This window comes from Pipistrellus hanaki, assembly GCF_964339955.1.
Source record: "Pipistrellus hanaki genome assembly, chromosome: 2".
Classification (NCBI taxonomy): Eukaryota; Metazoa; Chordata; class Mammalia; order Chiroptera; family Vespertilionidae; genus Pipistrellus; species Pipistrellus hanaki.
The window spans coordinates 178059314-178080547 of record NC_140504.1 but is presented as its reverse complement, the minus strand read 5'-3'; the positions used below and the strand labels follow the sequence as shown (position 1 = coordinate 178080547).

General features: G+C 46.9%; 1 protein-coding gene across 2 annotated transcripts; it reads right to left on the bottom strand.

The window, feature by feature from the left end:
• Positions 1 to 360: 360 nt before the first annotated feature.
• Positions 361 to 20808, bottom strand: OSCP1 (organic solute carrier partner 1). Of its 2 annotated transcripts, XM_084872614.1 has the most exons (11): positions 20430 to 20808; positions 15400 to 15429; positions 11536 to 11690; positions 9417 to 9584; positions 8812 to 8892; positions 6201 to 6304; positions 5639 to 5767; positions 4627 to 4696; positions 2739 to 2878; positions 1782 to 1845; positions 361 to 1618 (listed from the first exon to the last, which is right to left on the bottom strand). In XM_084872614.1, exons 1-11 carry the CDS (start codon positions 20539 to 20541, stop codon positions 1502 to 1504), a joined length of 1170 nt encoding a protein of 389 aa, XP_084728740.1. In that variant the 5' UTR covers positions 20542 to 20808; the 3' UTR covers positions 361 to 1501. The 2 variants fall into 2 exon arrangements, with proteins under 2 accessions (XP_084728740.1, XP_084728739.1); XM_084872613.1 differs by lacking the exon at positions 15400 to 15429 and having other exon boundaries at positions 20430 to 20640.
• Between the last annotated feature and the right edge of the window lie 426 nt (positions 20809 to 21234).

Genomic DNA, 21234 nt, shown 5'->3' with positions numbered 1-21234 from the left:
GCCTTACCAGAGATCCGTATCTTGTTTATTTACTGAGAGGACAGATACATTTGGAACCCTCGGCATTCCTCTGCAGTAGGTGGAGGGAGGAGGCTGCTGCTTCTCAGCAGCTTGTGGCCAACCTCCAAGGTCCTGTGACATGCTCAGGGCAGACGGTGAAGTTCAGGTTTGAGGCAGCGCGATGGAGCCAGACCCAGAACTGGACAGAAGCTTCCCTTCCACCTAGTATCCGCAGTGCTTGGAAGAGACTAAAGGAGAAGACAGTTTGTAAACCTGTCACAGGTGTCTTACAGCAAACGACTCTCCTCCCCAAAGGACCTTTCGGGGCATCTTTGTAGGCAAGAAAGTGTAACCTTCACGGGCAGGCAGCAAATTACATTTATTTGGTGATTTACCTGTCTGTGACCAAACGCTAGGCAAGCTAAGGGACAGCTTCCCTGGCCCTCGCATTCCGGAGGTGTATGCCTCCCCTCTTGCCAGGGTGCGAGGGCCCGAGTGGTCCCTGTGGTTGGTCCAATCTCAAGCGATGACCGTCGCAGCTCCGTGTCTCTCCTACCCTCTGCCATCTGGAGATTCCTTCCAAGGGGCCGATGGACCTTGACCTCTGGACATTAGCTGGCCCTGAGCCCACCAGTCAGTCCCAGGCCTTCCTGAAACAGTGAAGGCAGCCCCGGTCTGATATTTTACGTGGATCCCAATTGCACTTGGCATTGTGCCCAGGGAAGCAGCTCATCTGGGACACGGAAGGTGAAGTGACTCACCCTGTGTGCCTTCTGTGAATCCAACTTAAGGCTCTGCGTGGCCGCGGTGGAGAGGCAGGGGGCCGGGGTCCTGGCCACCAGGCGGGGTGTCTTTAGGAGGCAGGGACGCTGAGTGGCCGAGGAAGGCTTTGGGGATGCAGCACTGTTTCCTGTGCGCGTGTCTGTAAGGGAGAAGCCCTCACCCCGTGTGGATGGAGCGCTGTGCAGAGGACTGCGGGTGCCCCGTGCTCTGTGTGGGACCCGGATGCGTGCTCCCGTCACACGGCCTTGCTTCCCCTGCCCCTGAGGTGACAGCTCCCAGGGTGCCAGGGAGAGGAGAGCTGTCTAGACCGGGCCCCAACTGCATGAGGCCACTGCCTTTTCCACTTAGTTCAGACTCACAAGGCAGGATCCATCCTTAAAGCTCTGAAGTTTGGTGACGATTCACAGGCATCTGTGAGCTGTAGGTGCCCACAGGAAAGCAGGAAGCGCCCCTTGCCAACTCCGAGGCTTGAACCTGTGGCCCAGGGTTCTTGCCCGGTTGTCATTAAACCAGAAGGAAAATGGGGACAGATGTGTACGTGCGTGCCTTCCGGAGGGTGTGCTTCCTGAGAGACATGAGCAGTCCATCCCAACACGAACAGAAATAAGAGGTAACGGCTTCTTCGCTCAGCAGGAGACTGGCATCATCCTTCCGCAGCCCCGGGGTCCGCATCGGGCGGCCCCTCCGCGGTGGCGGAGGGCGTGCCTGGCCCACACCGCTATAACTCGTCCATCATGGCCAGCAAGTCATCCCCCTTGCTGGCGCTCCACCTTGGCTGGTCCTTGACCTCAAACTCCCCCATGATCCGAGCCAGCTCTTGGTTCCTTTGCTGGTCCTGTTTGAGAAACGAGACATGCAGTTGGTATTTCATTTTTATCCCACCGCTGTGATGCATTTCAGCTCCCCAGACTGATGAGAGACGGTATGGCCTTGGAAGGTCAGAGTTATTACAGGGTGAGGAGGGGAATGAGGTTTGGTGTGGAGTCCCCCCGACACACCTGTGTAGCTTGTATGTTGACAACTTCATGGGATAACTCTTCTGGCCTGGTTAGCGCTGCTTGTCTGTGTGAGATGGTAGAGAAATAGGTCAAAGGTTAGAGTTCTCTCCCTGCCAGCGTGACAGACTGGCACTTGATAAGTTTGCAACCTATTTTTGTTTTTTCTGCCTCATCTCCTGCCATTTCCCTCCAACTTTGTTTCCTCTTTGCCCATCAGATGCCCCCCGCACTCCAGAAAGTCACATTCTTTTATGTCTCTGTGCCTTTGCACGTACTAAACTCTGCCAAGAATGTTTCTCCCTTCCTCTACTTGGCAAATTCCAAGACCCAGCTCAGACGCCAACTCTTTCAATCACACTTATGACCCAGCGCTGACATGACCTATGTACACATTCGTTCTCCTACCACGCGGGGAGCTCCCGAGGGCAGGCCCTAGGTCACACGCTCCAGCACTTACCATAGCAACCTGCCTCACAGACATACACAAAAGAAGTCAGTTCAACAGATAGGGAAGTAGAGGGCACCCCCATCCCCACCCCCAAATGTTTGGTTGTGAGGAGGATCGCATGAGATAATGAATGCAAAAGTGCTCTGTGAACCGTAAAGCGCTATAAATCTCAGTGAGTTACTACTGCTACTGGTTTTGGGGAGGCCATCTAATCTCAGAGATATCATTCTCTGACCTCCCTCCTCTGGCTTCTAAACAGACGGCCCTTGACCTGATTATCTCAACTTCTAATACTTCTTGCTCGGCTGTGAACGAATCCGGCAGGTTCTGGCTGCCTCACACTGGGGGGCTCTTCTTTAACCAGGTTACTGAATTTGCCGGCATGCCATTTGCGGTCTTTACACTTGTATTTATAAGTGTTGCTGGTTTATGAGTGGCCGCGTTTTTGGCTTAGCATACTCAGGATTTTTATATAAGTAAGTCTTTAAAGAAACGGATTTAGAACATACTCTTCCTCTTCGTCGGTGGTAAAGAGATTCAACCGGAATCCTGGTTCAGAGCCGCTGGGTTTCGTAATCTCCATTCCTCCCATCAGCCTGGCCAAGAAATTTAGCTCTTCTTTAGCAAGAGGGTTGGGAGCAATGCTTTGCTGCAGGAAAAATGCCATGATTTTTAGCCACATGAAAGTGATCATGTTTCCTGCTGAGACCCAGGGACCCAGGGTGGTATTATAAACCAAGGCAAAGCAATAACTATTTACATTATTTCTGGGAAGAACTGGGCCCAAATAAAGCATAAAAAAATTCACCAGCAGAGGAACCATCTGCGTCAGAAGCCGAGGGACTCTCGCAGGGCAGCAAACCAGACGCTTTCACGCTTTCAGGACGAGTGGAAGGCCCCAGGGATCCCACTGTCCTCAAACTACCTCCCTCTTTGAAGAACAACACTGCTTCCTCTCGGGTCAGTTTGGTTCCCTCAAACTGAGGGCCCAGGTCCCGGGGCACTCATTGCCTAGGAGCTACCACACTGCCCTCTGGTGGTGACCATGGTGAACACACCCTGCGTCCATTCTCTCCTCTAGGCCTTGCCCGCTTCCACCTTCCCCTTTCTAACATGGCTCTCTAACCCAGCCTTCCCCTGCTCTGTCTCTTCTGGCTTCTGCCGCTAGTTATCTAAAACACAGTTCTCTTCTCACCTCTTCCTTGCTTAAATAAAACCCTCCATCTCCTGCCTAAATGACAAAGTCCAAATTGTTTACGCTCCTTCCTAAGCAGGCCCGGGACAGGTGTCCCTGTACAGCCGAACCTCTGGCTACCTGCCTCAGATGCTGCCTCCCTGCTGCCCCAACACTGTGCTCTCCTGCCCCTTGGTGCCTTTGCCCAAACTGTCACCCGGCCTGCATGCCCATTTCTCCTTCGGGCTGCTGAGTATCTTACCCTCTCTGTCCTCTCTAGAGCTCCACTTGAATGTCACTCCCTCTGAACAGCATCCCTGATTCGGGCCCCTGCTCCCAGCCCACAGGACAGAACACACAGCACTTCGTTCAGAACCTCCACTGAGTGAAAGTTATTTGTTCTGTCGCTGTCTTCCCAGCAATACACGCCCCTTCAGGATGAGACCCCATCTAAGCCAGCTGTGTGTCCCTGGGTACCCAGCCCGTAGAAGCAGTTCAACGAGTGTTTTCCGAATAACGGAATATTCCATGATTTGTCCTGAAGCTAGCTGGTAGTTAGTGTAGTGAGAATTTTTATTTATTTATTTTTAAAATATATTTTATTGATTTTACACAGAGAGGAATTGAGAGGGACAGAGAATTAGAAACGTCGATGAGAGAGAAACACCGACCAGCTGCCTCTTGCACACACCCCACTGGGGATGTGCCCGCAACCAAGGTACATGCCCTTGACCGGAATCGAACCAGGGACCTTTCAGTCCGCAGGCTGACGCTCTATCCACTGAGCCAAACTGGTCCTGGCTAGAATTTTTAAAGATGGAATTCAGAGAACCTAAAACCCACGTTGAACTTAGCTGTCACTATAAAGGGGGGCACTGAAAAGGGACGTTTTAATGATCGGGGTGCAGACAGGTGCTGAGGTCAGCAGCCCCGGACCTGATGGCACTGGTTTGGTGCTAATTTCACATATCCTGCTGTGTGGTTCCACTTAATTATGGTGATTGAGCCAAGCCTAAAATTACCTAATTAGTCAGATCACTGGAGGTCTCCATGGGAAACTACAATTAAAAATTCGTGTCCTTAGAAGGCTGGATGGAGAAGATTGCAAACAATGAGGGAAATGTTGGCTAGCTTTGAAATCCAGAGTTCCCACCCTTCTCCCCATCCAGACTTTTGCATCTACAAGTAAGCTCAGAAGATAAATACAGGAGGCAGAGGCTCACCTGTGTCTGTGAAGCTAAGTTCTTTGATGTTCCAGATGTATGGGTTTCCATAGGCCGGTTCACACTGTACCTGGTTGTCAACAGAAAACTGTGAAAATGTTGTTTAGCCCTTTAAACTGACTTCCTTCTACCCCCTAAGCATAGCTCATGGCTTTTTTTAAAAAAAATAAAATTTTTATTGATTTCAGAGAGGAAGGGAGAGAGACAGAAACATCAATGATGAGAGAGAATCATTGATTGGCTGCCCCCTGCACGCCACACACTGGGGATTGAGCCTGCAACCCAGGCATGTGCCCTCACTGGGAATCGAACCATGACCTCCTGGTTCAGGGGTAGATGCTCAATCACTGAGCCACGCTAGCTGGGCTAGCTTGCAGCTTTTATTTTGAGATTTTTAAAAGCATCCAGAAAGGTGCTGAGAGTACAGAATATAAGTAAGTGCTTGTCAACTGCTCAAACTTTACTTTTTCCCCAAAGGAAAAATACCTGGGAAGCTGTGTGGAAGTATCTCACCTTTCTGAATCTCCAGGGCCACTTAAATTATTTATCTTTTAAAAAATATTTTTTTATTGATTTCAGAGAGAAAGGAGAGAGAGAGAGAGAGAGAGAGAGAGAGAGAGACAGAGAGAGACAGAGAGACAGACATAGACATCACTGATGAGAATCATTGATTGGCTGCCTTCTGCATGCCCCCATTGGGGATCGAGCATGCAACCTGGGCCTGTGCCCTTGACCAAAATCAAACCCGGGACCCTTCAGTCCACAGGCTGATGCTCTACCCACTGAGCCAAACCAGATAGGGCTTAAAATCATTTATCTTTTAAACCTGTAGAGTGACCTGATGTCTGGAAATCTTAGGTGCCTGTGACAGGGGGAGGGCATGGCATGTATTGTGTCTGAGGGGAAATCACTGCAGTTGTCAGCAGGATTTCACGGTAGAAGTCAGGCTGGCTTTCTAAATGAGGTGACTCCCTTGGACTTGAACTCATTCAGGAAGGGAGGCTTTGCTTACATATTCGTTCCTAGTTTCAGGACCCGGTCTCCATAAACTTCAAAAGAGCCTTCCTTTGGTGCGATGACATAGTTTCCACCATGCGGGAATTTCACCCTCCTCACTTCTTCGCCTTTGCTGTTGAACATCCTGCAATACAAAGTAAGACATGATGGATGCTCTCCGCGCCTGGCAGTCCTGGAGGCGTCTCTATTCTTTGTGCTGTGGGACAAAAAGGAGTTCATGTGCTCTTTCAAGATAAAGGTGCTGGTCGTGGTAATAATATTGATACAATAATATTTATTGAGTGCATGTCATGTGCCAGGTGCTACGGAGGCATGTGAGAGCATCATTATCTTATTCATCCTCGGGTCTGAGAGGACAAATGGTGAGACCATTTAATAGATGAGGAAATGAATGCTGGGGGCGGGGTGGTCAGAGCTGGGACTAGAACCTGACCCTCTAACTCCCCTGCTTTACTGAGGAAAGGAAGGGCCCACCGAGCCGCATTCTGTGTGGAGGCCCACATACTGGTTTCACAGAAGCCCAAGCAACGGTCTGACAATTACTGTTGAGAACTCACCTGATGAGTCCGGGAACTTCAGTCCCCCAGGGAACAGGCCCAGTCACTGGCAACACAAAGCGACCATTAGAATTCTGAACTTTGTCCTTTAGGAATATGGACACCTGGAAAGAAAAGACACTTATTGTCATTTCCCTGGTACATTCTCATAGACGTGAGCACCGTGAGGATGGGAAGTGTGCGGTGAGTTGGGAATGTTACCTAGTGAGTTGTAACAATAAGAGGAAAACTCACCATAGCTAACATCTGCAGAATTATAGTGTTTTTACAAACAAAACTTCGTTTGAGCCTCAGAACATCTAGGTGAGGTGCATCACTCCCTCTCCCCCCTTTTTAGCAATTATTATTTTAAAGTATGTTTTCATTGATTTTCAGAGAGAGAAGGGAGAGCTAGAGAGAGAGAAACATCAATGAGAGAAACACCGATTGGCTGCCTCTTACATGCCAACCCCCTCCTCCCCAAATAGAGCCCATAAACATTTTGCAGTTAATCAATGTTGTTGGATCTTAGCTTCCTTTTCTGTGAAATAAGATGAACTTGAAAGTCCTTTCACACTCCGAGACTATATTTGTAATATCATCAAGGATATTGTAAGCCCGGCAGTGACAATGCAGAGTGATAAGAATTTGTAAGCTGCCAGTTTAGGCTCTGACAGTGGACTGTCAGGGTACGTCTTCGCAGGGCCACCCTTCGGCTCTGGGTTTTTGGTAAGTTATACACCTTTCAGTTGGCCCCCGATCTTCTCCGCAGCCATGCTCCTCCGTGACCCCATGCTCCAGCCAAGCTCAATTGCCTGCAGCATAACCAACGCCTATTTGATTTTGCTACTTGCATGCCTAATAGGCATGACAGTTGCTCAGGACAAAAACTTAGTATTTGTTCTTTATTCTTCTTTCTCTCATTCCCCACATCTGACCTCTCTCTCTCCTTTATTGAATTTATTGGGGTGGCATTGGTTAACAAAATTAAAGAGGTTTCAGGCGCACAATTCTACTACACATCATCTCTACACTGTATGGTGTGTGCACCACTCCAAATCAAGTCTCTATCACAATTTACCCCCCTATAGGCATCTGATCTCTTAGTCAGTCTTATTCATCTTTCTCTGAAGGATGAGGGCCTGGCCAGGCTGGTGGCAACAGGAATGGAAAGAGGGCATGGACATGGAAAAGGCAGACTCTAGGGGCCTCATAGGCAATTAGATGGAGATCAGAGAGGGGAACCCTGGTCGGTGCTGCTCAGTGGTCAGAGTGTCAGCCTGCACACTAAGAGTCGCGGGTTCTATTCTCAGTCAAGGGCTCGGACCTGGGTTGCAGGTTTGATCCCGGCCCTGGTTGGGGTGTGTACTGGAGGCAGCCAATTGATGTCTGTCTGTCTCTTACCTTCCTTCCCTTCCTCCCTTCCACTCTCTCTAGAAATCAATGGGGAAAAATATTCTTGGGTGAAGAAAGAAAGAAAGAAAGAAAGAAAGAAAGAAAGAAAGAAAAACAGACCAGAGAAGGGGAACCACAGGCGGCGCTCTCGTTCTGAGAGAAGTGAGTGAAGGAATGAGTTGCTCTCAAAAGAAATCAAGAAATTCAGGCAGGACTTGAATTTTGGAGGTGAGTTTAGGTACAGATACGAAACTGTAGGCACTAGTGGGCATCCCATGGAGAGTTTCAGGTGGAGATGCTGGTCTAGATGGCAGGGCTGGGGCAGGGGGGGCTGGAGGCTATGCTCTGGGTGAAAGGGCTGGAAAGTGGGGAGGGAAGCGATTCCTAAAGAGCAGGGGGCGGGTGAAGGGGAGAAGGTTTGGAGACAGGAAGAGGGAGAGGAAGGGGTGAGAGGCACAGAGATGGAAAGGATGGCAGAGTGCCCAACACCAGGGAAGGCGAGAGCTTCCTGACGGAGGGCAGCCTCTCACAGCCTCAGACACTGCAGAGTCACCGGGATGACAGGTCTGGGGGAGGCTGTGCAATCAGATCAGGCTGGTGGCTTTGAGAGCACATGTCCTCTGGGGAAGGGAAGAAACCAAGGAACACAGGTAACTGGGAAGGAGTGGCAGTCTCATTGTCTTCCTCGGTCCATTTAAAAACTGCTGAGATTTGCATCAGAAAGTTGATCATTTGGGACAGCATGGAGGGACCTGGAGAGTACCATGCCAAGTGAAGTCAGTCAGTTAGGGAAAGACAAGTATCACATGATCTCACTCACATGTGGAATCTAAGTAACAAAGTAAACTGATGAACGGAGTGGATCTAGAGACTCAAAACATGGAACAGAATGCAGAACCTCAGAGGGAAGGCGGGGAGGGTGGGAGGTAATCAACCAAGGTCCTTGTGTGCACATATGCAAGGCCCATGGACACAGACAATGGGCGTGAGGTCCCAGGGTGGGGACGGGCTGCAGGGGGTCAATGGGGGGCGGGAAAGGAGACGCATGTAATACTTTCAACAATTACAAATTACATTTTTTTAAAAAGGAAAAAAAAGAAAAGAAAGTTGCTCATTATGGAGCCAAACACTGAGGACACCACTAACTGGGCAAGCTCAGCCCTTGCCTGCCGGCTGCGTGGCACCCCGTTTCCCCAGGACGGCAGTGGCAGGGTGCGCCTGGCCTGCCCTCACTCACCCGGATGTGCAGGTCCTGGAAGAAGGTGAGGAGCGTCTGCCGGATCAGCTGGAACTCCCCCGCAGAGAGGCACCCGTATACCTGCAGAGGCAAAGCAGCAAGAAGAGATTCACTTTCCGAAGTGGGAAGTGCAGACAGGCAGGGGTAGGTGGGTGCTCAGAAATGGCAGCCACAGCGAGGCGAGGACTCGGCTGCTGGGGCGAGAAGGGCAGCAGGAGAGCCAGCACTGCCCCCTCACGGACCCCATCATGCCACACCCAGCAGGGCACACCACCTCTCCTGTCCCCCGCAGACCCAGAGAAGCCGTTCCCCAAGATTTAGCAGCACATCCGCCACCAACCCCCTTTCTGAAAAGTTAGGAGAAAATGCTAGGCTCTGGATCATTGCTTTCCCAATTTTGAAGGCAACCGTTAAAAGGTCCTAAGATGATAAAATGCCTCTTGTATGATCAAAATGGATTCTTGTGAGATTTTTAGGGTTTTCTGGGAGAGTGGCAGGCTTGGCCATTCCTCATCCTGTTCTCTCTGCCATAGAATCGTTCCGTTCCTAACAGAGGAATGAGAGCAAGCATGGGGCTCCGAGGTGATAAACTGATGGTGTCTTACTTCAATCAGCTGCCGGAAAGTCTCATCCACTAGATGCAGGAGGGGTGGGTTGTCATGGATTAATCCCTTGATGGCATCTAAATGGTTGTAAGTGACCAGCAACACATCCTTGGGACGGGGACACAGCAGTACTTGATATTTCAAAGCCATAGTCATCAGGTCATAGAGCTGCCGACCCATTCACGGACAAAATAAATGGGATCAGAAAAGCAGATGTCAGAACCTTCACACAATGAAGCAGTCAAGCATTGACTGAAAACCAGTACTGGGTATATCATACAGCTCAGGTGACGATATCACTTATCCCTCAAACCAAGATATTACAAAAAAATGTATGTTTTCATTAATTTTATAGAAAGAGGAAGGGTGAGGGAGAGACAGAAACATCGACGAGAGAGAATTATCGATTGGCTGCCTCCTGCACATCCCACACTGGGGATCAAGCCTGCAACCCAGGCATGTGCTCTGTCTGGGAATCGAACTGGCGACCGCTCATTGTATGGGATAACGCTCAACCAACTGAGCCACACTAGCCGAGCAAACCAAGATACTTTTGAGAGGAAAAGGGGGGTGATATTAATAATTAAGCCAGAACAACAGGGTTAGACCAGGACATTCCTGGGCAAACCAGGATTTCTGGTCAGTTTATTACAGATGGAACATGTTTAAAACAATATTGGCAGCTGTGGGGTGCTGGAGTTGGAGAGCAAAATCCCGAAATCAAGCCCTCCATTGCCACCGACTAGGTGAATGGGCCTGGTGAAGTCCTCCCATCTCTGTGAGCCTGAGTTTTTGTATCCATAAAAATAGTCTCAAATGCAGCTAGAGAAGTGCTCAGAGGGACAATTACAGCAGTAAATGGCTGCATTTCTCCAATCAACACCTAAGCTCTCACCTTAAGAAACTAGAAAAAGAGGGTCAAACTAAATTCAAACCAAGGAGACGAAAGGATAAGAAAGCTTGGAACCGGGTGGAAGGGAGCTATTGGGGGGGGGGGGGGAGGGAGGGGGGAGGAGAAAAGGAGAAACAATTGTAATAATCTGAGCAATAAAGATTTATTAAAAAAAAAGAAAAAAAAGAAAGCTTGGAGCCGAAATCAGTGAAATGAAGAGTTGAAAAACAGTAGATAAAAACCAATGAAACCAAAAGTTGGTTCATCAAAAAGATCAACAAACCTTTAGTTATATAACCGACAATTATTTACTTAGCCTGACCAAGAAAATAAGAGAGAACACTAAAATTACTAAAATCAGAAATGAAACAAAGGACATTACTACTGACTGATGGAAATGTTCTCTAATTAGATAGTGGTGATGGTTATGCAACATTATGAGTATAATAAAAACCACTGAATTGTATACTATTAAAGGATTAATTTTATGTCATATGAATTATGCCTTAATTTAAAAATGGCAAAAAGATATTACAAAACTAGCTGTGGAAAAGACATTAACAGATAAAGGGTTTTTGTCTTGGCTGGGTGGCTCAGTCAGTTGGGGTGTCGTCCATGCACCAAAGGATTGCTAGTTCGACTCCTAGTCAGGGCACATGTGCAGGATGCCAACCCCAATCTCTGTAGGCTTGGCTCAGTCCAGGCTGGGGATTGTGTGGGAGGCAGCCCATCAATGTTTCTCTTTCACACTGATATTTGTCTTTCTCTCTCAAATCAATAAAAACATATTTTAAAAATGTATGGGCTTAATTTAAAAAAATCAGAATGCCCTAATAATTTGTTCCCCCAAAAGATATAGATGTCCCTGTTATAAGTAAAGGCTGAGCAGTTTTGAATTTGCTTCAAAAACTTTCTGGTTGTCAGAGCTGAGATTTGTCAAGAACAAAGCAGAACTGAAGTTTTAGGGTTGGCTAAGGTGTTCATAAATATGGGCATGAAGACCAGCGCTCTCTTAGGCAGGTGGAGTGACATATACAATAGAGGGACAGGTGCGGATGATGTCTGAGGTCCTTTCCAACTCCGAAACTCAACAGCTAATATTTACAAGGCCATTTTTTTTTTTATAAGGCACCATTGTGTACATCATCTCATTTGATTCCAGTCTACAATCATCCACCAAAGATACAAGACATGCAATCAAGGGGCTAGAGGCAACTGTTTGCTCACCTTATCCATGCTGGCCTGGTTCAGTCTCATAATGGAGGCATGAGCCAGGCGGTCATAGATGGTCCTGAGGGCCTTCTTGGAGTAGAGCTCTTGAGGTTTTAACAATTCCTCTATAAAGCTTTTGTTGAACATGGTTAAGACGATGTCATGAAGAACTGTAGCGACAAGAGAGAATATACAGCTAAGCAAGGTACCGGAGGAAGCTTAATTCAGGAGCTGCTCTCTGTGTACAAATGGGATGGAGGAGCCGGCCTACGCGGAGTGGGATGCTGATGTGCTTGGTGAGATCTGCTCCCTGGGGAGAAAGCACACGGATGTTCCAATAGAAGGCAGGGATCAGAGTGCCTGAGGAGGCCGTCTCAGGGCAAACATAATGTGACAACGTACAAATGTGTCATGAGAGGTTACAGATCACTCACATGCTTCCCTCACTTGGTGATAGGGAAAATGTTTCTTCTTTCTTTAAAAAATAGTCCTATAAACATTTTTCCTTAATGCGAGAAACAACATCACTCTTATTGTTTGTTTAGGAAATCTAAAAAATTTTTACTTAAAATTAAATTTTATAAAAATGGAACCAATAATGGTAAGTTGACTATTTTTGGCAAAACATTTTATGAAAATCGATAAGTCTACCCACTGGTTAGAAATTAAAATATTTATAATGTTTCTATAAGACATGTACTTCAGATCAGTACCATTTTAGAATGTCTTAATTTTTACATTTGATTTATAATGTTAATATTATACTGTAGTGTGATGTCTCAGACTATTGCTCAAATGGAAAATTTTCATCTAGTGAGAATAAAAGGTCCTACGATGTGTGCAAACCAAAGTGTCGATAAATCTAGTCCTTCATTCACTCATTCATTAAGACATTTTTTTGCTACTCAAATATCATTAGTTGAGGGCTAGGAAAACCCTCAGGGACAAGAAATAGAAACAAGGATGGCTGAACACAGATTATTCTTAATGAAACCATGTATATTCTTGCCTAAAAAAATATACATTTATAGAAATTAAAATTTGAAAGAAAACTGGGTTACTTAAAATAATTACACAAAATCAATTATTAATCATGAGTGATTATTACTAAAAGATACAAATGCCTCTTTCTTTTGCCACAAAGGACACACCAGGCATTGGTGTGGCCAGATATCATATCTAACAGAGAAGGCAAGGTAGAGCATCGCGTGTGTGATTTCAGGCACTCTCTCTGCCTTTAAGTAACTGATAGGAGTGCCCTGAAGGCTCAGCGTGTCAACGAGCATTTTTTGGGGGTGAGCAAGGGGCTGGTTGTATTTAAATCTTTATTTTTGAATTTATTGGGGTAACATTGGTTACTAACATTATAAAGGTTTCAGGTATACAATTCTATATGTATTTAAATCTTAAATGGAAGAACTACAGAGAGAGAGGAGGAAGCGGGGGGGGGGGGGGGGGGAGAGAAAGGACCTTGACACAAAAGAACTAACACTTCTTACTGATGTGTTGAACTCACATTTGCCCTTTGGACTTGACTTTGGACTCCTTCCTATTAGTGAGGAAGAACCAAATCCATTCCAAAACAGGGTATCCCTCACTCTGACCATTTCAACCCACCACAGCTTGCCCTTATTGCACACTAACATGTCCCCAGTGTGGAGAGCTCGGAGACATAACTCTTCCAGACTTGCTTCATGCACAGCCTTTGACCTTTGACCAAAACAAGCAAGGACCTGCGGTACTGTAAAGGGGATTTCCTAACCTCTTTCCTACTGCAGCCTATATGAAATACAGGATTTGCAAGGAAACAGGTGCAACTGAAAACCCCTTGGTGGCCTCCAAGGAGAGAGTCTGAACTTTCCACAGATTCTGTAGGCCAGGGAGGAGTGCCCAAGAGGAAGCACTCAAGGCAAAGAATCACACCCGCTCTGGCTGTGTTAATGCTTACGGACCCTGCCATTCACCTGGGTCTGAGTGTTTCTGTCTTTCAGCTCTTAGCAGGACCTAGGAAAATAGCTAACCCCCAAATAAGTCAGTGCTGGAAGAAAGAAAGTCTCGAGGAGGTTGGGGCCACTCTGGCAAAGCAAAACGAGGCCTTTCCCTCTGAGAAGGGAATAAGCTGCATGTCACCCCGGCTCTTTGCACAGGAATGCCCAGGAAGTTCACTGGCCGGAGAGAGGGCACAGAGGCCCTCTCCCTGTGGGCAGAGCAGCGACCACAAATGTCCCCAAGGAGAAAACGGCAGTCCTATGGTTGGGAAGAATGTGGGGGCCACAAAAGAATATGAGGGAACAAGCCTACATCTCACAACGTTTCACCTCGCACTTAGATGATGCAGGCCTACTATGTACCAGACACAGATAAACACCAGGCCGCACAGGAAGGACATGCTGTCCTTCATCTGGAGAAGCAGTCCAGGTCATACTTCAGTTAAATCTGAGAAGGGGGTCTAACCACACCTGTCAGTCTATTTCAGTGTGAGTGTGCAGCAGTCCCATGAGTTTTGCATCATTTCATGAGGCCGGAACGTTCTAGGAGACAGGTTTCATCAGGAAAAGACGAAGGCCAGGGAGTGGAGTGACTTTTCACAGGTGCATCCCGAGTTTAGATTATTAAGTTCATTTCTGCTCATTATTTTGGGGTGCTCAAGTTAAAATAAGCTCCAGTGACTCAGTTATGCATGCAAAAAGCCCTCAAAATCCACACTCCTCATCTGAAATTCTGCCACACATCAAGGGGTGGGCAAAACCTGCTCAAGAGAAGTGGCTGAAGGTGGTTGTGAAATATGATAAAAGCACATCAAGCACTCCTATGGGGCTTTCTTTGAGCCTGGCCTGATGAAAGCAACTGAGTATTTAATAAACCTCTGAGCATTGAGACTTCTGTTATTATCGGGAACATGCAATTTGGAACCGAGGGTAAAAGAGAGAAGCTATTCTGGATGGTTACGATGCTTCAAATCCTTACCCTGTTCCAGGCACTGGGCTTAGAACCTTCCATGCATTATCTCATTTAACAGCCCCCAAGACAACTCTGGATGATTATCCTTATTCTATCAAGGAGGAAAACTGAGTTTTAAAGAGAGGTTAAGTCCAAGGTCACACAGCTAGTGCTGGAGTTGAAATCAGAATGGGGCTGTTTGATTCTACTCCCCTTCCTCTTAAGTCTTTTATGTTATCTCCTCCGCTTACTCGGTGTGGTGAGAGCATTTAAACTACTGAGGACGATGGCTGATGACATGCATACATTGCACCCAAATGTCGAATGATGTCATGACACTTAAAGAGGAGAAAGCTAAGGCTTTGCTCTGAGGAACCGGCAAACTTTTCCAGGTTTGCTGCTGGTTGTAGGTGAAGGGGAAACGGAAGATCTGGCACGATAGGGCCATACTGCATGCGTAATATCATGCCTTCTGCCCACAACCCTGGCAGCCATGCAGCCACATGCTTCCATTTTCCTCAGCTGCTCACCAGATCTCTCTGTGTGCTAAGGAGAATGGTTCAAGGAAGGTCACTCATGTTGAACCACAATTCTTGGGTAACATGATACTATCACAGAACTGCTTTAAGGACTACATTACAGGACAACCTACCCAGAAGTGTAACTACTGCCCCGGTTGTCCCCACAAAGCTTAGAAGATGAAGAGAGAAAAAGGTACTTCGGGTGCAATATGGCCTTGTGCCCTAAGTTTGCTTGGTTTTTATCTTACGTGCTATCTTTACATAAAAGGTGCAAATATATAACCAATGTCTTAGCTAAAGAGAAACCCATGACTATTTTCTTGAAAATAGTGAGAGTGGTCCCACTTTAACCCCACTGATAAAGGACTGGCTGGACTGTGGATGCAGACTGAACACATGCAACCCAGAGATAGCATACCTCGTTTTCTGTCCACCTCTGTCCATTCATCTACATGAAGCATACAAAAAGAAAACACCAGTTCATGAAGCAAACACATCATTTTCAAGGAGGCTTTAAAAATACCAATTCCAATGATCTATCTGGTCTATGAAACGTTGTCATGTTTGCATCAATGTCTAATGTGAATACTCTACCTCCCGTGTGAAACTTTTAAAAGGTTGATGGAGAAAGACGTCCCAAAAAAGCCGAAAAGGCTCTATCTTACAGAGAGTGGCCTAGGACGAGGGGAAACTCAGGTCGACTAGCTACCCTGGGGTTTGTCTTAAAAGGTTCAAGAAAACATCTTCTCTAAATGCCACCAGAATACGTATTATTCAAAATAAGGCTTTAAAAAAAACCACACTGGCTTCCACGAGGAAGAGTAATTCCAAGAACACGTAGACAAAGGAGTTCCTTTTTTATTAAATAAGGTTTCCCTTTCTAGAGTACAGACGGAACTGCTCAAATTAGAAAACATGAGATGTGCATTAAAAAGGAAAAAAAATGTCTATTTGTTTCTGACTTACTTTTTATACATAGATGTGTAAATTTCTAGGTAGAAAGAGGGGAGTAATGATGGGGCCACTGTAAAAAAAAAGCCTTGAAGACAAAAGCAATCAGGGGATGTCAAAAGGAAAGCAAATAAGGAAAAATGTACTTGTCTAGAGAAATCTGTAAGAGCTAAGAACCTTTATGGGTTGAGACCTGGCTCTGCCATTTACTAGCTATGTAATCTCAAGCAACTTGTTTAACCTCAGTTTCTTCATCTGTAAAATGGGATCATAACAGAACCTACCTCATAGGGTTGTTGTGGGATGAAATATAAAACATCAAGCACTTAGGTGGCTTCTCTTTTAGTTCCTCTTTCTCTACTGAAGGACATTGGACACTACCCATAAAAAAGATGACTCCCCTCCCCCCTTTCTTTAGATTCTAGGGAGATTTCCATCTAGAAAATCCACTGCCAGCTAAACAGAATTCTACACACACCCACATTTAAAAAACATAACTAATGGTCCCCCTTGAAAACATCTGCCACTAGATTGCAATTTCAAAGGTAACTTCTGCAGTTATAATAAAAAAACGTACATGTGTCTTCAATGCACAAGGCCAATAGTTCCTAAGAGACCAGTTCCTAAGAGAGCCAGTACCGAGCCCTAACTGGCTGCGAAGGGCTCCCTTTGTGAGATCAGACTCCTCTGGGAAAATCCACCGTCACAAGTGTTTGGAGAGAAAACACTGGGGAAGCAGCACCCAGAGGCAGGCCTTAAAGCAGATACCAGCGTCTGTAGCACAATGCCCACATCTGCCATCTTGCCGTGGCACTTATTTTACAGGTGGTCTTGCCTAACAGGCTGGTGGGAATTCAGAAAGGTGGAGTTGCGACCCTCATGAAGGTGTGTTTGGGAACACGGATGCTGCAAGGGGCTCACCTACTCCAAGGGACAGTGACTTCGGCTGCTGTCAAAACGAAGCTGGCAAGTGCAAGCCCACAGGCAACGAGGCTCAGCTCCAGCAGAGGTCTCTGCCGCGCTGTGTGCGCCTGGCTCCTGTCCACTTGAGGATCCAGGGGGAGTTAAATAATGTCCCATTTTCCCATCATTTCTCCAGAAGACTTGCTTGTGACAACCCCATTTTAGTTAAATGTTGAGTGGGAGGCATGCCCAAGGCGACCCAGAGCTGCCTGTTCAATCGGAACTAGAAGAATAAAAACAGAACCTCAACCATTTGGTTGCGAGGCACTACACTGTGATCTTCAGGTGCTGGAAAATTCAGTGAATGGCTCTATGCCTCAGTTTCCCCTTCTGTAAGATAAGGAATGCAAACAGAATGTAATTGGGTCTTATTTGTGAGTATTTTTAAGAGGATGAAAATGAGGCAAAGGGAGGTTTTATTATTGTCATTATTGCTTAAAATGTGGGACAACTTTCAATAGGCAACACTCAAAAGTTGCTCCATAGAGAGAGCACTTCCTTTCTGTTGAATGCTGAGCCAGAGGCTGGTTGTGGGGGAACTGCACAATCTGTACTGGCCTGTGGGAGCAGGATGGCCTCCAGGAGACCACTTAGTTGTGTAAGATGATGAAAACGTCTAGAAGAAACATGGTTTCCATTCAAAGCTTCAACGAAGACTAATTTACTGTGTCGGGTGTTTTATAGGTCTCCTCTCACAGGCATCTGTCACAGCAGCTCCTGCTTCCTGTAGCTACACCAGCTCTATAGTGGCATGGATTAGTGTTTCTCAACTTTGAATCCCAAACTCTCCACCCTGCTTTTTCACTCTATCTTCTACAAGTCCCCATCAGCCAACCATGATACTCTTTATCATTTCTTTTAAAAAATCAATTGGTAGCCGAAACCGGTTTGGCTCAGTGGATAGAGCGTCGGCTTGAGGACTGAAAGGTCCCAGTTCAATTTCGGTCAAGGGCATGTACCTTGGTTGCGGGGCACATCCCCAGTGGGGGGTGTGCAGGAGGCAGCTGATCGATATTTCTCTCTCATTCATATTTCTAACTCTCTATCCCTCTTCCTTCCTCTCTGTAAAAAAACAAAACACAATAAAATATATTTTTTAAAAATCAGTTGGTATATTGGATATATATATATATATTTCCAAAAACCTCTCCCTTTCCTCCTGACCTTCCTTCCAACCACCACAGATTCTGGCACAGTAACCAGCAGATAGGGAAGTATAGTCAGTGCCTAAGAGTATGGGCTCTAGAGCCCGATGGCCTCGGTTCAGATTCTTTACTCTCTCTCTTACCAGCTATGTAACCCTGGGCAAACTAGTCTTAGTTTCCCCATCTGTAAAATGGGGATAGTAGTAGTACCCACATGATGGGATAGTTGTGGGGATAAAGGTATTGAGGGAAGTCCTCAGTTCATGGTAAGTGCTTAATGTTTGTTGTTGTTGTTGTCATGAAGCAGCTATGTCCTCTAGTTTTTAGAATCAATTACTGAACCATACTGATCAAAAGCACTACCTCCAGTGAATGTGCAGAAGGGCTGGATCATGCTCCACTCAGCATCTCACGTGTCACCTGACCCTCATCCCAACCGTGGAAGGAATTAGTCTGTGAATGTGAATGACCAAAGCTGGCTGACACTCCATTAAGCTCTATCCAGCGAACCCCTAAGGACTACATCTCCTGAAGGCAAAGAAGCCAGTCCCTAGTATTCACAAGGTCTTGCCCAGACCTCCTCTTTAAAGACATATATTAAATACATACATTATCTCATTCAATCCTTAGGACTTTGCTATATAGTATGTATTATGATTCCCATTTTATGGGAAAAGAAACAGGCTTACAGAGGTTACATTCTAAGGTCGTACAACTAGTTAAATGGCAAAGCTGGAATTGGGACCCATATCTGTATGACTCCAGAGAGCATGCTCTTAATTGCTAGTTGACCCTGCCTTCCAAGATGTAGACTACCCATCTAAGAACTGACTGCCAGCTCACTGACACCATCCGCCCAAATGAAATCACACAACATAGGTGCCAAGGAAAACGGAACCTTCTAGACTCTAGGAAGAAGTGGCAATGTCACACAAAACAATGAACTTAAATAATCCGTTCAACATTTACTGGGCGTCAGTTTATTCTGGTTTAGGTATACGAGGGGCTGGAGTACAAAGGTGAATAAGACAATCATGTGGGGGAGACACATACATAGACCAATACAGGGTAAAAGGGTCAGTGATAAGGTAGGTAGAGAGACACGTACGGTGCTGTGGAGTATGTGCAGGCTCTTTCCCATGTGGGAAAGGAAAGAAATCTTAAGCAGAATAATGCAGGACAAAAGGAGAGTTACTGGCACAGAAGTGGGAGGTTTGGGGTTAGAATGGAGATTACTAGCATGGAAACAGGAGTGAACATGCTTTAAACGGAGTCCCACAAGCAGTTTGGTATTAATATACAGACTAGGAGGGCAGGCAGGCAGTGGTGGGAGGTGGGACTTCAGAGGTGGACAGAAATCACATCAGGAAGGGTCCTGAAATGTCCTGCCAAGGACTTGGCCTCTGCTCAGACGGCAGGGGAAAGCTGACAAAGCGTTTTAAGTAGCAGGCACCATGGACAGATTCACATTTCAAAAGGCTCACTGGCAACAGGGTATGAAATGAATGGAGGGAATGTGCTATAGGGAGCTTTTTTTCTCTCTTTATGAATGGACTTGGATCAATTGCACAGACCCAATAGTGAATACCTGAATATGTATGCTTAATGTCAACTGAGCATACAGATGCTGTTGAAGGGAATAAATGTTTCAATTGTGACCATGTCAGTTACCTTTATATCAACTTTTCTTCCTCTACCTTGAAATATAATATGTAATCCTAGGAAAGCTGGTGAAAGCAATTGTTGGTTGAGAAGGGAGGAAAAGAGGCAGAGAAAAAGGATGGCAGAGTATTCTGGGTGGCCATTTCTCTGGGGATTAGATGGGGTGTATATGGGAGACAGATTTTACACTTTAGAAACTGTCATATAATTATTTCCACAATTGTATTTTCTTCCAACAACTGGGATGGGAAAGAATTATACTTTTCTATGTTTTCTAATTTATCTATGTTATCTCAAGACCTCACCTTTCTAGAAATAGCTTCTGAAATGAGTAAGACTGGCTTCCAGTTTATAAAGGAAGATACCACGCAGAGGAATGGAGGGTCAGAATCTGTCCCATGCAGGGGAAGAGGATGCTTGGACCAGCAAAGAGAATGACACCAGGTATTTGGGAGGGACCGGTAGCCAAGAGAGATTGGGAAATCACCTCGCCAATTTGAGGGGAGGAGGGAATTGGGGGATGGGGCATGAGGTACCCTAATAATATCCAATGAGGGTATTAATTCCCTCTGCTGTGAAAATAACTTTTGGGGAATTTGACTCCTGAGGGGCCCTGGCTGGATGGGCCTGTGGACTAGTGAGCAGGGTCCCGGTTATAAGAGTGCAGTGTGCAGGGGTGTTGGTCTTTCTATAACGGGGCTGGCTGTGCAGGCCGGGCGTCTCTCACCTCTGCGGGCCTTGTCTCCGGGGATGTTCTGGGCCCGCAGCCGCTGGTCCAGGATGTAAAGCATCTCCCCGCCCAAGTTCAAGAAGAGCAGCGGTAGCGTCCGCACCGACATGAAGCCGAAGGCACGGAGAGCTGGCGAAGAGACGCAAAGCTGGGCAGCCAGAGACTGGAGGCCCGACCACCGCGTCTTCGTAACCTGGTTGCTAGGGCAACGCAGAACGAGCCAATCAGCAGGCCCTTTGTTGGGAGGCGCCCGAGGGAGGACGCTTATTGGGCGGGGTGCCCGAGACCTACGAGGCGGATTGGTCCGAGCCGGAGGCGGCTCTGGTTTTGACTTTCGGCAGCTGCGCGGAGGGGCGAGGGCTGGGCCAGGCTGGTGGGCGACAGGAGCTGGTGCCCAGGAACGTGGCACCCCTCACCCAGCAGGTGCCCGAGAACGAGGACAACCCAGGCGAATCTTTAGTCTCTGAGCCGAGGGTGCGACTGCGCAGCCGCTTAGAGGCGGAGCTTCCTTTTTCTTACATTGGAAAGGACACCCAGCTCGACGGGTTGGGGTTGCTGAAGAATCAATGAGATCATGTCAAGTGCCATGAAAGCACTGATGGTAAAAGACTGTTCTTTTACATGGGCAAAGGTCAGAAGCCCTTGATTTGCATTTCCTCCCCAATGCCACTTGGAGTGGAGCCTCTGGTCTATGTCCCCTGAAGCGAACCAGGCGCGCTGGGGACTCCCAAGCGCTTCTCCTTCCAGCTGCTAAGCAGCTTCCCATCCTTCACCCCCGACCTGTGTTCCAGGATCACCTTTC

What these genes read in the sequence shown, in the direction of transcription:
- OSCP1 (XM_084872614.1), bottom strand. Translation starts at nt 20,541, where the DNA reads ATGTCGGTGCGGACGCTACCGCTGCTCTTCTTGAACTTGGGCGGGGAG. An exon ending in CGGAGACAAGGCCCGCAGAG is followed by an intron (nt 15,430 to 20,429) that starts GTGAGAGACGCC and finishes TGCTTCATGTAG; the next exon opens with ATGAATGGACAGAGGTGGAC. An exon ending in CTTTCCGGCAGCTGATTGAA is followed by an intron (nt 8,893 to 9,416) that starts GTAAGACACCAT and finishes TTGCCTCTGCAG; the next exon opens with GTATACGGGTGCCTCTCTGC.